This window comes from Juglans microcarpa x Juglans regia, chromosome 8S, assembly GCF_004785595.1.
Source record: "Juglans microcarpa x Juglans regia isolate MS1-56 chromosome 8S, Jm3101_v1.0, whole genome shotgun sequence".
Classification (NCBI taxonomy): Eukaryota; Viridiplantae; Streptophyta; class Magnoliopsida; order Fagales; family Juglandaceae; genus Juglans; species Juglans microcarpa x Juglans regia.
Genome location: NC_054609.1, coordinates 208,766 through 225,473, shown reverse-complemented (window position 1 = coordinate 225,473; position 16,708 = coordinate 208,766). Strand labels below are relative to the sequence as shown.

Below are 16,708 nucleotides of genomic sequence, written 5' to 3'. Positions count from 1 at the left end.
TGGGTCGAGACTCTGAAAACTGCTACTCACTTGATTAATCGTTTACCTTCCCAATGGTTTACCTTCCCAATCTTAGAAAACTGCTACTCACTTGCTTGTTTGCTAAGCAACCTAGTTACGATAATCTCCGTATCTTTGGTTGTGTATGTTTTGTTCATTTACATCCTCGTGAGCGACATAAATTAGCTGCTCAATTTGTTAGATGTGCATTCTTGGAATATAATGTGTGTCAAAAAGGATTTGTTTGCTATGATCCTACATTACATCGCACACACATTTCTAAGAATGTTATTTTCTTTGAAAATAAACATTTCTTTCTTGTGTCCTCTGTGCCCTCTTCTTCTACTGTGGTCCTCCCTTCCTTTGAGCAGCAGTTCTCAAATCTTCATCAAGTCAGTTCTCGCTTTAAACCACGTATAGTGTATACGAGACGCTCCCGCCCACAGTCTCTTTCGGAGACCTTAAAGAGTGTATTTATATGAAGCCACCCCCGGGATTGTTTTCCTCTCCGACCTCCAATGTGTGTAAACTTCGTCACTCTCTTTATGGTCTCAAACAAGCTCCAAGAGGCTGGTTTGATAAATTTCGAACCACTTTATAACAATTTTCCTTCAAGCAGAGCAAGTATGACACTTCATTGTTTCTTTGGAAATCAGACATGGGTATTGTTTTCCTTTTGGTTTATGTTGATGATATTGTGATCACTGGTTCCGATTCTGCTTTACTTGTCCAGCTCAAGACTCGTCTCTCAGAATCCTTTCATATGAAAGATCTTGGGTCTCTCACGTATTTTCTTGGTCTTGAGGTGCATCGTAATCCCTCTGGTATTTCACTCAATCAACATAAGTATGCTAGTAATTTGGTGGCTACAGCTGGACTACAGGAAGCTACCTCTGTCGATACTCCCATGGAATTAAATGTCAAGCTTTGCAAAGAGGAGGGTGACTTACTTGCTGATCCCAGATTATATCGAAAGTTGGTGGGTAGCCTTGTCTATCTTACTATCACTAGACCAGATATTTCTTTTGTTGTACAACAAGTCAGCCAGTTTCTTCAAACTCCTCGTCATCTTCATTTGGCTACTGTCCGTAGGATCATATGCTATGTTCAGGGCACTTCTACCCGTGGCTTATTCTTTCCTGCAGGCAATTCTCCTCGTCTTGTTGCTTGTAGCGATGTTGATTGGGCTGGTGTGCTGATACACGTCGCTCCATCACTGGTTGGTGTGTGTTCTTAGGTGATGCGTTGATCTCTTGGAAGAGTAAGAAGCAAACAGAGTTTCTAAGTCATCTATAGAATCTGAATACCGAGCAATGTCCCTCGCTTGTTCCGAAATTATTTGACTTCGAGGTTTGCTTGCTGAGTTAGACTTCTTTGAGACCGATCCTACACCTTTACACGCCGATAATACAAGTGTTATTCAGATCACAGCCAATCCTGTTTATCATGAGCGCACAAAGCATATTGAAGTAGACTGTCACTCTATCCGTGAAGCCTTTGAAACTCGTGTTATCACTCTTCCACACATTTCCACTGAACTACAAATTGCTGATATCTTCACCAAAGCTCTCACTCGTCATCGACATTGCTTTCTAAGTAGCAAATTGATGCTGGTTGATCAACCCGCATCAATTTGAGGGGGGCTGTCAATGGACAGCTTTGCTGTCCATATTTGTTTCCATACTTGTTTCCATATTTGTTTCCTTGATTTACTCTTCAGAATAATTAGCTTAATATTTGACAATTGTATAGGAATAGAATTAGCATATACATAGTTCTTTCCATGTATAGAATTCTTTGTACAGTTTATATAATAGAGAGAAACCACAAGGCCAACGATTCGGCCATTCACACACTATTTTGACAGCTATATCACAATGGACCAAGAGGTGATTCGTGGTTTCTCCATCCTTCTTGCATATGCCTACTCCATTATTATGACATGTCTCCATAATGAGGCATGGATATTGAGGCACATCCACAGCAATTGATTAAAAAATGCAGAAAATAAATGTTTACAACCCCCCCCCCCAACAAAAAAAAAAGACAATTTAATATATAGGAGAGAAAATGTTCACCTTTTGTACGACGTAGCATTATAGCCCTCAAAACCGCTTGAAGCTTCTTGTACCCATGTAGTGAATTTCGGGATATTGGTAACTTTATTGTATTGTAAAATGATTTGTACACAGCATATGGATCATATTTTAGGAACCTGAAATAACTGTACAAGTCATCAATAGCATTTTGAATAGGTGTTCCAGATAAGCACCACCTTCTTTTGGCTCGAAGGCTGCAGCACGCTCTAGCCACTTGAGTTCGGTGGTTTTTTATCGTTTGAGCTTCATCTAGTATCACCCTGAACCAACCCACTCTTGCTAGCGGACCACAACCACAATCAATAGAACTATCCATTCCTTTTCTTCCCTTCTTTCCCCTCTTAGTTACATTAGTCGTTTTTTTCCTCTTTTTATCAGTGGAAAATTCAGCGGATAACCCATACACCTCATTTTTTTCATCAGCATCATCCTCTTCAACTAAAGGTTGTTTTGGAACTTCGTTAGTTACAATTGCGTATGTAGTGAGAACAACATCATATTTTGCCAGTGCAACAGGATCTTTTGTCCTACTGCCTCCATGATAGAGTAAGACAGAAAGTTTAGCTTCATCTGCAACTTTTTCATCCAGCTCCCTTGCCCATTGTCGAAGAACACTTGCTGGGCACACAACTAATGTACCAGCTGCTGGCCTCTGCCTTCTAAATGACTGCGTAGATGTACTCACTTCTGGAATAGGTTTTAAACCATCAGATTCTTCAGAATTCTTGACTTCAACCACACCACCACTGCCATTATCATCATCGTCATCAAGATTCAATGCTTCAGTTTTGCGATTGCATAGATCTTCTGATGTTGGTTTTGACTGCAAAGACTTCTGCATTTGTATAAGGGCAATCATAGAAATGGTCTTGCCAAGGCCCTGTGAGAGATAAGCACAATGTGTAAAAAATTCAAAAGAATTCCATGTCCTGGATAAAGCGGGATATTGATTTCAACTAGAATTTTCATGACTAACCTGATCATCAGCTAAAATTCCACCCATACAATGCAAACTTCTAGTTTCTTTTTGCAGCATCCATGCCAATGCAATTTTCTGTAATACAATGTTCTAAGTTCAAACCATACAAGTCACACCTAAGAAAGATAATAAAGATAGAGAAACACCTGATGTCTGAGAAGAGAAATAGACAAAAGACCATCAGGTAAAGTTGCTTCAAACTTGGGTTGATTAAGATCCTGCAAGAAAAAAAGTCAATGAAATCTTAAACTAAAATATCAAATCACTGATCATGTTCTAAAAACAGATGTAATGACAGTCTGACAGTGCCAATCTTCATTTTATACTCAAGCTCCGCACAAGTACATAACATCTAGTTCGTGAGCTCCCTCAAATCTTAAGTATAGAGTTCCAAGAAACCGAGAAGTTCCAAACTTTAACTTTATTTTTAGGAGCAAAAAATGGCCATTCAGAAGATGAAGTATGGAAACATCATTCATATCGGAACAATAAGTTATCGGGGAAAAGATTATGAATATCACAATGCATCTTGCAAATAAAATATGCCAGAGTTCATTTATCAACACAGAGCTAAGATTGTCTGTTAAAACAAAGAGGGAACTTTTCTTTCTTAAGCATGATATGATAGGAATTGCAGTACCATTGAGCATGGTTAATAACGAATCAGACACCATATAGAGACTATTCAGTGAAAAAATTAAGTAGACTTGCCACACTGCCCAAGAGTGAGACATTGAGGGCATATTATTGAGGTTAAATGATCTTCAATGAAAGCTAAACTCGCGACTTGTGTCTCTAAATCCATTACACATGTCATACTTATGGTTGGTCGATTATAAACATAAACAAGGGACCATTAATGCTATAAAGCATTATCAACTTAAAGAGAATCTTCTTTCGCTTAATATCTCAAGATGGCAACTTTTTGAAATAGCTTCTTATATTTGAACAAAGCCAGCAGTCCACCATATTTTAAACCCACCCCTTTTTCCCTCATTTTTGTAAGTATTAAGTGACAGAAAACAGAACAAAGTGCATATGCATATATAACAGAATCTCCAAATGTTTTTTTTTATTGGCACCGAGTGTCCGAGAACAGCGTCCCAACTAATCACAGGGGTGCACAGGCCTTCGGCAAGGAGTTTACCGCAAGTGCACCTCGAGTAATAGAATCTCCAAATGTTACAACTAACATTTACAAGATCAACAAACTTGAATAATAAAGAGCACATGCCACTGCCTGTAACGCCCCAACGGAAGACCCAAACCACATGGTCTATACTCCAAAATGACTAGTTAATGATACAATTGGAGCCCCATTAGAACCTTATAAAGAGCAAGAATTTTTCATTCCCAAGCAATGTGGGATCTCATTCACCACATACTCTTATCCTTATCATATGGGGTATCACAATCTACCCCCTTTAAATTCCCGACGTCCTCGTCGGGTCTGTCCATTGTAGGTGGCACAGCTCAAATCTCATATTTCTAATTGGGATAGTGATGCAAACCAAGGAGCCGAACATGCTGATCATACGAGTGGGAATGTAGCTGAATTTGCACAAGACCCTTTGTCACTTCCTAGTGGCCCAATTACAAGACTTAGAGCCAAACGTTTCAAGGAAGCACTAAATGGGCTAATCCAAGAGAATTGGGCTGATTCTAAAAAGACCAAGATGGGCTCAAATAATAATCAAAGCTTAGTCCATGTTATCAAAGCAATTGAAGAGGCTAATTAGCAAGTAGAAACATGATGCATGGTCTGACCATTAAAGGAAGTGAATTTGTTGAGTTTCAAGGATATTAAATAGGAGAATGAACAAGGTCTTGGCTGGGTATGTTAAATACATTGAATCTAGTCATTTAGTTATTTTTGGCTGCCTCTAGAAGTCCAAGAGGCCCAAAAAAACGTGGGGCATGTTTATGTTAATATTTGTGTTGTTTTTAAAGCTATAGTTATGACTTTTCCTATTCTTGGAGAGTTGTTCCAAGTATATAGAATGGCATTTCGAGTTTTATTATCAGATTTGGAATTTCAAAAGCTTATTGTCTATGTGAGGTCTTGTGTTCCTCTTGGTTCTTCAAAGAACTCTTTGAACTTATCAAGTTAATCTTGTGGCGTTCAAGCTCCAAACTTATCACCTTGATTCTGGAGAAACTCTTAAGATTTCTTGGTGTGGCGTTTCAATCCTTCGTAGTCTTGGTTTTCATCTAATTGGGTGACTGGTCAAGGCTCAACAAATCTTGTCTATACGATCTTGGGGTTCCAAGCCATCATTGTTATCGGGTTTCATCACAGTTGTTGGTGGAGTTCATATCATTTTGGTATCAGAGCCAAAACCGATATCGCCGGGGGGTAGTAGGGCCACTCCTGGCAAGGGTCCCTTAGTTTGGTAGGCGTGTGAGGCCGCTGCAAGGGACCCCCGAGGGGAGGGTCAAGTATGCGGGCTGGGATAGTCCCACAACAACTAGTAGTGATCCTGCTAGTGGCTTTATATTGAGAGAGGCACCCTCTCTTGCACAAGCGCTTTTGTAGGATGAGTTCTACCCACTGTTTTGGATACCGTTCCGTACCGGCCGGTACGGAAAATATGCTATTCAGTACCGGTTTAAAAATCGGGTGTATTGGCCGGTACCGGCCGGTATTTTATGTTTCGGCCGAAACAGAAATTTCGGCCGGTACATATTTCGGCCGGGTCAGTCGAGTTTAAGGCTGATGGCATTTTCGAAATTATGGCAAATAGTTAGGGGCAAAGTTGGAATTTCACCTCAAAATTAAAACCTAACACCTCAGTTTCTCTTCTCTTCTTTCACTTTCAGACTGAATTCTTCCTTCAAGTTCACACGCAGCTGCAGCGTAGCACCAGCCCAGCACCCGAGTCCCAAACCGCAGACGGCCAGCCAGCTGCCAGCGTCCACCGCCCTCCATCTCGTCGCACCGCACGTCACCGACCACCGCCCTCATCTCGGTATTTTACTATTTTTTTTGTTTATTACTTAGTTTGATTTTTTTTTTGTTACTTTTTTTATAAATAAATCATAATTGTATTTTTATAGATGTTTTAGATTATATGTTTGTAGATGTTTTAGATTATATTGTTATAGTGTTTATTTTTATAGATGTTTTATATTATATTTTTATAGATGTTTGTTTATATTTTTATAGATTATGTTTTTGTAGATGTTTGTTTATATTTTTATAGATTATATTTTTGTAGATGTTTTAGATTATATTGTTATAGTATTTGTTTTTATAGATGTTTTAGATTATATTTTTATAGATGTTTTATAGATGTTTATTTATATTTTTATAGATTATGGTTTTATAGATGTTTGTTTATATTTTTATAGATTATATTTTTGTAGATGTTTTAGATTATATTGTTATAGTGTTTGTTTGTATTTTTATAAATATTTTAGATTATATTTTTATAGATGTTTGATAGATGTTTGTTTATATTTTTATAGATTATATTTTGATAGATGTTTGTTTATTGTTTATATTTTGATAGATTATATTTTTATAGATGTTTGTTTATATATTTTATAGATGTTTGTTTATAGTTTAGATTTGATTGAGTTTCTTCTTAATGGCTTACTTATAAGTGTTAATGTTTTATACTTTAATAGTTATAAATGTCTAGTTGTCAATCAACCGGTAGTATGACTTCAAGTTCAACTCCAGCACTTGCTCCTGTAAGATCAGAAGATCCAGCTTGGGCCCATGCACGTGCAGTGCCAGGGGCAAGAAATAATACCAAATGTTTATATTGTAATAAAGTAATTAGAGGTGGCGGAATCACTCGGTTGAAGTATCATCTAGTTGGGATTCCAGGCGATGTAGAAGCATGTAAAAAGGTCACTGAAGATGTAAAATGGCAAATGAATGAATTGCTTAATGAAATGAAAAAAAGTAAAGAGAAGAAAAGAAAAATAAGTTCAGAGATTGGAGGCGATATAGATTTAACATCTGATGATATTGATGATGGTAATAGTATAGAGGGACAGTCTCAGCTTTCAAAAGGTAAGGGGAAGTCGAAAGAATCTGGAACTGGAAAGTCAGTGGGTGGATTGAGTAGATTTTTTGCTCCAAGAACAACTTCTGGGGCCCAACCTTCAATTAAGAGTTCTATGTCTTCAAATGAGATGATTGTAAAAGCAAAGATGGCTGTAGCACGTTGGTGGTATGATGCTAATCTGCCTTTCAATGCAGCTCAATCCAAGTTTTATCAACCAGCTATCGATGCCATGACTGCCATCGGGTCAGGATTCAAAGGCCCATCTTTATATGAGTTGAGAGGAAATTTGTTAAAAATGGTTGTAGATGAGATTCAAGATTATTTGCAACAAATTAAGAAGGTTTGGAATGAGACCGGTTGTTCACTAATGGCAGATGGTTGGACAAACCAGAAGCAACAATCAATAATCAACTTTCTAGTTTATTGTCCGAAAGGTACAATGTTTTTGAAGTCTGTTGATACATCTGACCTTAGAAAAGATGCTGAAACATTGTTTAATATCTTTGATGAGGTTGTTCAAGAAATTGGAGTTGAGAATCTTGTGCAGTTCATAACGGACAATGATGCAAGTTATAAAGTTACAGGAAAATAGTTACAACAGAAGTATGGCTCTTTCTACTGGTCCCCATGTGCAGCTCATTGCATAGATTTAATGTTGGAGAATTTTTCTGATTCAAGATGTTTTCCCCTTATTGATGATGCTATAAAAAAGGCAAAAAAGATAACAAAGTTTATCTATAACCATGGTTGGATTTTGGCATTGATGAGAAAAGACTTTGCCAAAGGTCATGATTTGTGTCGTCCTGCAATTACAAGATTTGCGACAAATTTTTTAAGTATCCAATGTTTGCTATTGTTTAAGAAAGAACTCAAACAAATGTTTACTTGTGATAAATGGATTGCATCAAGTCATTTTAAGAGTAACATAGGGAAGGAGATAGCTGAGATCGTTTTAGAAGATAAAGAGTTTTGGGCTCAATGTCAATTTATTGTCAGAGTTAGTGAGCCTTTGGTTCGTGATCTACGACTTGTTGACGGGGATGAGAAACCTGCAATGGGATACTTGTATGATGCAATGGAAAGAGCCAAAGAGAACATAAAAGCAAGATGCAATAATAAAGTTAGTTTATTCAGTCTATTCACCAGGATCATTGATTCAAGATGGGATAGGCAGCTTCACAGTCCATTACATGCGGCGGGTTGTTTTCTTAATCCTGGAATTTACTATAGCCCCAATTTTAAAAATAAAAATGATGTTGTAAGAGGCTTCAACAGTTGTGTTATGAAGATGGAACTTGATCCCGATAATCAAGATAAGATCATTGCAGAACTTGACTTGTATAAGAATGCAATAGGTGAGTTTGGACATTCTTTAGCAATCCGCCAGCGTGATAAGATTAATCCAGGTATTATCATTTATCAATATCATTTGTTAAATAATGTGACTTTGTACTTTAAATTTTATCTTATTTTATTTTTACTGATTAATAATTTATAATTGCATTATTGTAATAGTTGCATGGTGGACCCAATTTGGTTGCGAGGTTCCAACGCTTCAAAGGTTTGCTGTTCGAGTGCTAAGTCAATGTTGTAGTGCAACTGGATGTGAGAGAAACTGGAGCACATTTGATTTTATTCATTCGAAGAAGAGAAATAGATTAGTGCATAAACGTTTGAATGACTTAGTATTTGTTCGTTATAACTTGAAGCTGAGAGAGAGGTAAATTTTGTTAATACTAATGTTTTCACTCTTGAAAAATATATAATATTTTCACTTATGTTTGATTTTATTTTTATAGGAGCATAAAAAAGGGAAGAGATGCTTTAAATCCAATCAATCTTGAAAACATTGATTTGATGGAAGAATGGGTGGGTGAAGAATCTGAGCTTCTTGATGGAGAAGATTTGGATTGGGCAAATATTGAGGAGCCATTAGCCTCACTAAATGAGGAAGACAATGATAATGTTGGTATTGATGTTGATGACAGTGATGACGTTGATGAAAATATTTTGATTAACATGTCGAATCCTGATCCTTATTGTCTTTTTGATGAGGATGAGTATCTTTGATGACGTGGTGACGTTAATGACTTTATCATGATAATGTTGATGTTTATAACTTTATGTTAGTTGTAACTTAAAACTTAAGACTTGTATTGAGAAGTATTGAGTTTATGACTTATTCTGTTGTTATTTTAGAATACAGTTAATGCTTGTATATATATAATTTATTCAGGTATAAATTATTCCGAAACGGTATACAAAACGGTACCGGTACCGGTACCGGTATCGGGACCGAAATATTATCCCGAAACGGTACACGAAACGGTACCGGTACCGAAATATTTCGTTCCAGTGCCTTGACCGGTACGACTTCCGGTACGGTATTCAAAACTTTGGTTCTACCTCAATTGGTATGCTCTGATACCCTTTGTAACACCTCAATGGAAGGCCCAAACTACACGGCCTATACTCCAAAATGACTAGTCAATGATCAAATTGGAGCCCCATTGGAACCTTATAAAGAGCAAGAACTTTTCATTCCCAAGCAATGTGAGATCTCATTTACCACCTACCCTTATCCTTATCATATAGGGTATCACAATGCCTAAAACAATTCGTCGGTCATCAAGTCTTGGGGAAAATGGACCTAAGGGAATTACAAGGGAGCCCAACAATATGGAACGTCCATTTTAATAACTTGACTTAACTAAGAGTTAAGGACCAGAAAAGATATTAATAAAAATAAAACTATGTAACATAACTGCAAGGAATACCTCCAATGCTGCTTGATAAATCAATCTCTCATCATTTTCAGTTTGCCTTTCTTCACCAACCATGGGACGGTACGAGGCATCACTTGAACTAACAAACTGGCTGGAGGAAATGGCCTTTCCATGCATCAGAGATGGAGGCAGCATCCTAGTTCCACTGTTTTCGTACACAGCAACTTCATCATTTTTGCCCCTGCTAAACTGATCCCGCAGATAGCCCTTGCTTTTGGTTGCACTAGGCCCTGCTGAATGGTAAGAGCTTTCATAAGTATCATGAACATGACTGCCTCCCATGTTCTCTGATAAATTTCTTAATCTAGTACTTGGTGTAATCGGCTGTAAAGATGGTGGAAGAGTTCTCTTCAAAGCCTGTTGAGATGAAATTTTCTTATAATCATCACTAGAAAAGTTAGCAATACAGGAACTAGCGGTCCAAGGCTGACTCACATTTCCATTATTCGTAAAGTACTCAGAATCATCCAGTTGGGCACTCTGATGATTTGGGCCCCCAGTACTGTCACTTGAACCAGGATGAAAATGGAGTTTGTCCCGTGAATAATTATTAGCATTCGAAGACTTCCCATTTGAAGCAGATGCTCCTTTAGGAGAATTAACATTTTGAGATTGTACACTGTAACCTGCACATTTAATAAGTTGCTACGTGATTAATCAAACATAAGATTTTCAGTATGAACCTTGATTTATAAAAGCAGTCTAACCTGTAGCTCTTGAATTTGTTCCCTGGGTAGAAGCCCATAAAGGAAGAGCCCTAGAAGCAGTAGACCCCCTACCATCAGTTTCCCAACTCTCCAAATCTTCATCAGATGAACTGATATCTATAAAATCCATCACCAACAGAGATATTGAATGGTGCCTTTCCTTTTCTTCAACCAACTAAGAAAGACAATTACCAAGATGAGCCAAACTGCCATTCAGAAGCATAATCAGCATCCCATTTCAAAAAACTGAAAGCGCAACATCCCACATCAAATTATCAGGTGTTATATTTGAACTCACCAGCTCTGGGCAATGTCTTTAGATTGGCTGCAAACCCAAGCACCTAAAACAAAGCAACATCTACATTCTGAATCAATGAAATCACAAAGATGATCCACATGATCAATGAATTATGCCCCCACTTCCTTTAAAAACAGTAGACTGATGAGATGCCAGCTTAATAAAATACATCACCAAAGAGAACAAAAAAGTGAAAGCATAAGAAAAATTAATTCAAATCAAAATGCGATTCGGATTTCATTTTGGAAGTCCATTTCTTAAAAATTGAGTCTCAAAATAAATCACACCCCCAATTCCTTCAAAAGCAGCAGATTGATAATCAAACCAACCCATAAGAAGAAGTATCAAGAAAGGAAGTTCTGAGTCTAAAAAATGTCAACGCTTGACAATTCATGAAAGAATTTGTATCAGCTACAAAGTGTTACATTAACACAACTATTTCAAAGGGAGAAAACAGATAGGAAGAAAATTTGCAAAGACAAAAAAAAAGCACGCAAAGGAAATTCGGATATAACGCCAACTGTTTTCATTGCAAGCTCACGATACCATGAAAGAGAAAATGATAAGAGGGAAGTGGGGAGGGCGAAAAAGGGAAAATTAAAGTTTCATACTTGCCATTTACAGAGCCAAAAAAAACACAGAGAATCTGAAACCCCTTAAGAAAATTAAAGTTCCATTCTTATCGTGCCCAAATTAAAATTGCAAGACATTATAATTCTCTCAAAACGTGATCAACGGCATCAAAATGTGCACTGTTTGTATTTATATTTATGATAACGGATTGGGTAATGAACCGCACCCATCACACAACCAACAATCAAGTACAAACTTGAAAGAAGACTCTAAACATACAACGCAATTCGCACCACCATGTGTGAAAGGGAAATAAATGAGAATTACCTAACATATTTTACTACATTAACCCAAAAAAGAAAGCAACGAAATTTCGAAGGCAGAGCTAAAGAAAAAGTGCCAAGGACACTACACAAGGTTACATGAAAGCCTTAAGAAAGAAACCCACAAGAAAACGTTGCAAATTTTTAGGCTTGAGAGGGACATTTAAGAATACTAAAGGAAAAAAAAATTCGTGTACGAAAGCAGATATAATAAGAGAACTTCAGTTGTATAAGTAAATGAGACGCGAACGAAGTAGAAGAGTAAGAGAGAAAGACCGACATGCAATAGCCGATCCTCATTGAATAGTTCATAGGGCTTGCTTTGCGGTCACCGAATCAGGAACGCGGAAAGAGAGAGAACCGAGAGGGACCAGCGGCAGCGTTGGGAACAAGGAAGGAGATCTGCTGTAATTACCGAAAGTTTTGAATATAAATACCAACAATAACATTTGGATTTCATTGTGATGATATTTTATTCTTTCAACTCCAGAGACGGATGACATTTTATTTATTTTCTTTCCTTTTTTGTTGAGCCTCGACTACTACTAATCCACTCTCGAGGAGTTCAAAGACCTAAGCCCAATTAGAGTAATTAATAATTGAGAAATCAATTTGCAAATCCTTATAAAAATTAATGCATCTTCAAAATTTAAAAAAATATAAATAAAATCATTTATATTGACTTCATTAAAATATAAAAGTTTAAATTTTGAGCTACAACGATTTTAAATACATCTTTAAATTTGAAGATATACTGTTTATCATCAAAAGTAATATTTTATTATGAAAACCAAAATCAACTTCTTTCATGCGTAAACAATATATAGTAATATAATAGTTTGTTTTTTAAATAATAACTCAATTAAATTCGTATATGGTTAATACTATAGGGTTATAGCTATAGTAATTTTTATATTGTTATAATATAATATAATATTATTAGCTAAAAGATCCGATGCTCCAATCTAATTTCAGGCCAGCAAAAAAGTTGTCAATGCTATTTGGAATGTCTTCCGTTTAATCTTTGATGAGCAATGTTTTGTACAGTCTCCAAATGGGATTTGCATTGTAAGTTTAGTTAATTTCATCTTTAAATTTTTTTAAAATTACAATAATATCCTTATAAAAATGGTACTTTTTTTCATTTAATGAAGGGCTTGTACATTCAGTCCCTATTTGGAGACTAAAAATATAATTTCTCATCTTTGATTATTGATCGTTGGGCTTTCTTTGGATAGTGTAATTGCAAAATATAAAGAAAAAAATTAAAAAAATTATTATTAAAAAATAATATTATATTATTATTTTGATGAATCTAATGGTTAATCCAATATAGGGTTATGGATAGGGAGACTTTGGAATTATAAAAAATATGTATTTTTCATCAAATTTTGAAGATAATTTTAATGGAGCCAATAATGCCAATGCTCTTACCCAATTAGAGTAATTAATAATTGAGAAATGAAATTTGCAAATGTGAGTCTGCAATTTCCACGTAATCATTTTGATAGTAGACTCTATTTTTATAAAATGATTGTGCAGCGCTTATACACTCCATGATTATATCCTAGCATTACTCTTAATAATTATATACCTTTAAGAGAAAAAACACATGTAGCTACAAGTGACCTCGTTTGGTTTCACACACATCATATCTCATCTCAACATCGAAATATCATTCAAACACAAAAAAAATTTAATTTCAACTTTTTAACTTTTTCATCTAATCATTACTTAATTATTACAATTTTTTCAAACTTCCAGACAAAATACAAAAAATAATTATACTTTTTTAAATTTCAAAACAAGAATTATATTATAACAATATTTTAACTTTATAATATTTTTATTCAATTTTTTCTCTCTACTTTCTCAAAATCCTATAAAATATATGAACTCAAATTATTTCACTATTATTTACAAACAATTTAACTATTATTCACATATTTTTCATCTCATTTCATCTCATTTATATAACCAAACGATACCTAAAAGGGGACGTGTAAATGTAAAACTCTATTTTTCAGCCTTAATTTTAACACACCATCCAAACTTGTCACACTGACACAATGAAAAAGACAAAAAACCTACTCATAAATGAAAAGTTTTGAAAGGGAAATCTCATTTCCCCTTTCCTTTCCCCTTCCTTCCATGGGGGAGCTCAAGGTCTAAAATGTGGACTTGGCCCATGTTGAATGCTCATTATTCCAATCATTGTTAATATGTTCTTTTATAAGTGTTGATCAAGGCTCTGTAATTTTTCTTCCAGAAGCGTAATACAGAAAACTTTTAGTTTCTCTCTTCTTCTCCAGAGACAAGGTCATACTCGAATTTGACCCAATTTTCTTGCACTTTCTCGTGGTGTGTTACAAATGGTATCAGAGAGACATCGGTATCTGTGCTATAAATCCATGGAATAAATTATTGTATCCATCAATAAAATCAAAGAATTGGTAGAGCAAACACAGCAAGGTCACAAGGTATTACAACAACATTTAAAGGAAATGACGAACAATTTTTTGGAAACTTTCAAACTATTGTAAATAAGACCAAGTGTAACCTCCATTTCCCTAGGGTTAGGAATGTCACGTGCTTTCCTAAATAAAGTCAGGCAAGAGATTTCGTGATTAATAAATTAACTAAATAAAAAATAAAGCCTGAAACTAAATTCAACTGTTCAAACTAAGTATGGTCAGTCGGCTTGAATTGATCATCTTCCTCGCTTGGGTGGTTAAAAACATAAATAAAACTGAAATGAGTTAAAGACTTAGTAAGAAACTCATCACAACGTAAACATAATAAATGTAAGAATTTTCATAAAAATTTTCATACTGAGAGTTTAAAATCATGACTGACCATATTGATGATTATGTCATGCATAACGTGTCTTGATTTATCTGAATTAACTAACTGGATAACATATTTAATCTTGTGTGCAAGGTTGTGCAGCAGCCCTACATCCCGCGGTCGCAAGGAGAGCCGTTGAGTAGTATTATGGCATACTACAGTGGACCATGTTTGAATTCGTGGCTTACACATCCACCCTGAAACTGCATTGGTATTATGCATCTAAATGGTCATTTGATTAAATTAATCTGATATTATCTTGCACTTGGACTTAAGAAAGCTTATATGTCTTATGCATTATGAGATGCATGGCATGATACATACATAATTATAATTGCCGAATCTGAACATGATGCGGAATGACATGATCGCGTGTTATGTTAGATGACATATTTGCATATATCACGACATTCGTGGTACATAAACATTGGCTTTCAATAATTAGTTTTAATAATTATTTATCTAACTAACTAATGTTCTACTCCTAATTTATGATCAAACTATTTATCTCGTTGTGTTGCTTATTGAATCTTGCTCAGTAACTCATTACCTATACGAAGTATAAATCGTCACTAACGCTTCTATAAAAATGTGTCAAATATTCTACTTAATTAAATACATACTAGAGAATAAGTTAATAAATATTATGGTTCATACAAAATTATTGAATACTAAATATCATATAATTAATTAAATACTAATAACATATTTTCACTTTAAATATATAATTTAGTAGAATAATTAGGCTTTATACAAGTGGTTAAAATAAGTTGCAAAAATCTTAATTTATAAAACAGTTAAATTTTTTTCTTAACATTAACAAAATTATTCGAATTTACTAATAAATGATAATATCATTTAAATATTCTTAACACATTTCTTTATTTTCAATTCACAACTTAGTAATATAATTATAACAAAATCTATCAAAGTAAACAACAGAATTTCGTTTAATAAAATAGACATAATCATACTAAAGCGTTCAAAATAAAATTAAACACTTACTATTGGCTTTGAAATTTAAATACTAATATAAGATATAATCTTTCAAATATCATTAAATGTATATACTTATCTATATATAGACTTAATAAAATTTAATACTAAAATTATTGTTTTTTTTTTTTTGTAAAATTATTGTATGGTATTACTATAGTTCAATCTTAATTTAATACATTATAACATAATAGGATTTATGAACTAATGTATTTAGTAGAGTGGTTTGGATTCAGAGATGGGTTGAGATGGTTTGTGAATAGTAGAATAATAGTTGAATTATTTATTATATTTTGTGTAAAAATTTGAAAAAGTTGAAACGATAAAATGAGATGAGTTGAGGTGAGTTTTGAATGCAAACGAAGCCTAACTTAACTGTTAAGCCCAACGCAACTTAAACAATATAATAATTTCTGAAATGAAATAAACCAAGCCTATCATAAAATTAAGCCCAGCATGTAAATAAAGCCCATGTGAATTTAAATAAACCCAATTGAAACAAGAGATGTAAGAACATCCCCATTGGATTCCCCATATGGGATCCATCCCTATAATTTGGGGATAAATTTAGGGTTTTGGAGAAAAATCCCTCCCCATTGGATTCCTCATTTTGCGGTTTAAATTTACGGGGTCTGTATATAGGGAACCACTGTAGATCCCCATCACATTCCAGAGGCCTTCCATCCCGCGTCTTCTTCTCTCTCGGTGTTGACCCCTCCCTCGAAACACCAACGATTGCTGCCCCTCTCCATAGGCAGATTTTGTAAGTTTTGATTTCGGTTTCCCTAAAATTTTGTGAATTCGATTTCGCAACACCAAATTTCGCCCCCCTCTCCCTTATTTTCGAAATTTTTTTCTGCAAATCATACATCTCTCATTCTCTGTTTCTCTCTTCCCCTTTTTCTTTCTTTCGAGACCATGATCAAGGTAAGTCTACGATGGAGAGCCTACAATTTGGTGCTCTACATCGACGATCTCTTCGTTGTTTGGCTACCGAGAATGTTTCAGTGCTTTTAGATTGGTTCATTTTTTTTTTTTTTTTGGTCACTCTCATTTTGTCATTCTCATTTTGGGCTCTGTT

At 35.1% G+C, this 16,708-nt stretch overlaps 1 protein-coding gene across 1 annotated transcript in view; it reads right to left on the bottom strand.

Moving 5' to 3' along the window:
• LOC121244752 (helicase-like transcription factor CHR28) overlaps positions 1–16,311 on the bottom strand; it is a 36,105-nt gene extending 19,794 nt beyond the window's left edge. Inside the window, 8 exon segments of the mRNA XM_041142959.1 lie at positions 2,079–2,979; positions 3,076–3,153; positions 3,225–3,296; positions 9,875–10,240; positions 10,319–10,509; positions 10,591–10,707; positions 10,889–10,931; positions 16,255–16,311. Coding sequence (XP_040998893.1) covers positions 2,079–2,979; positions 3,076–3,153; positions 3,225–3,296; positions 9,875–10,240; positions 10,319–10,509; positions 10,591–10,707; positions 10,889–10,931; positions 16,255–16,311 — 1,825 coding nt within the window.
• Positions 16,312–16,708: the final 397 nt, after the last annotated feature.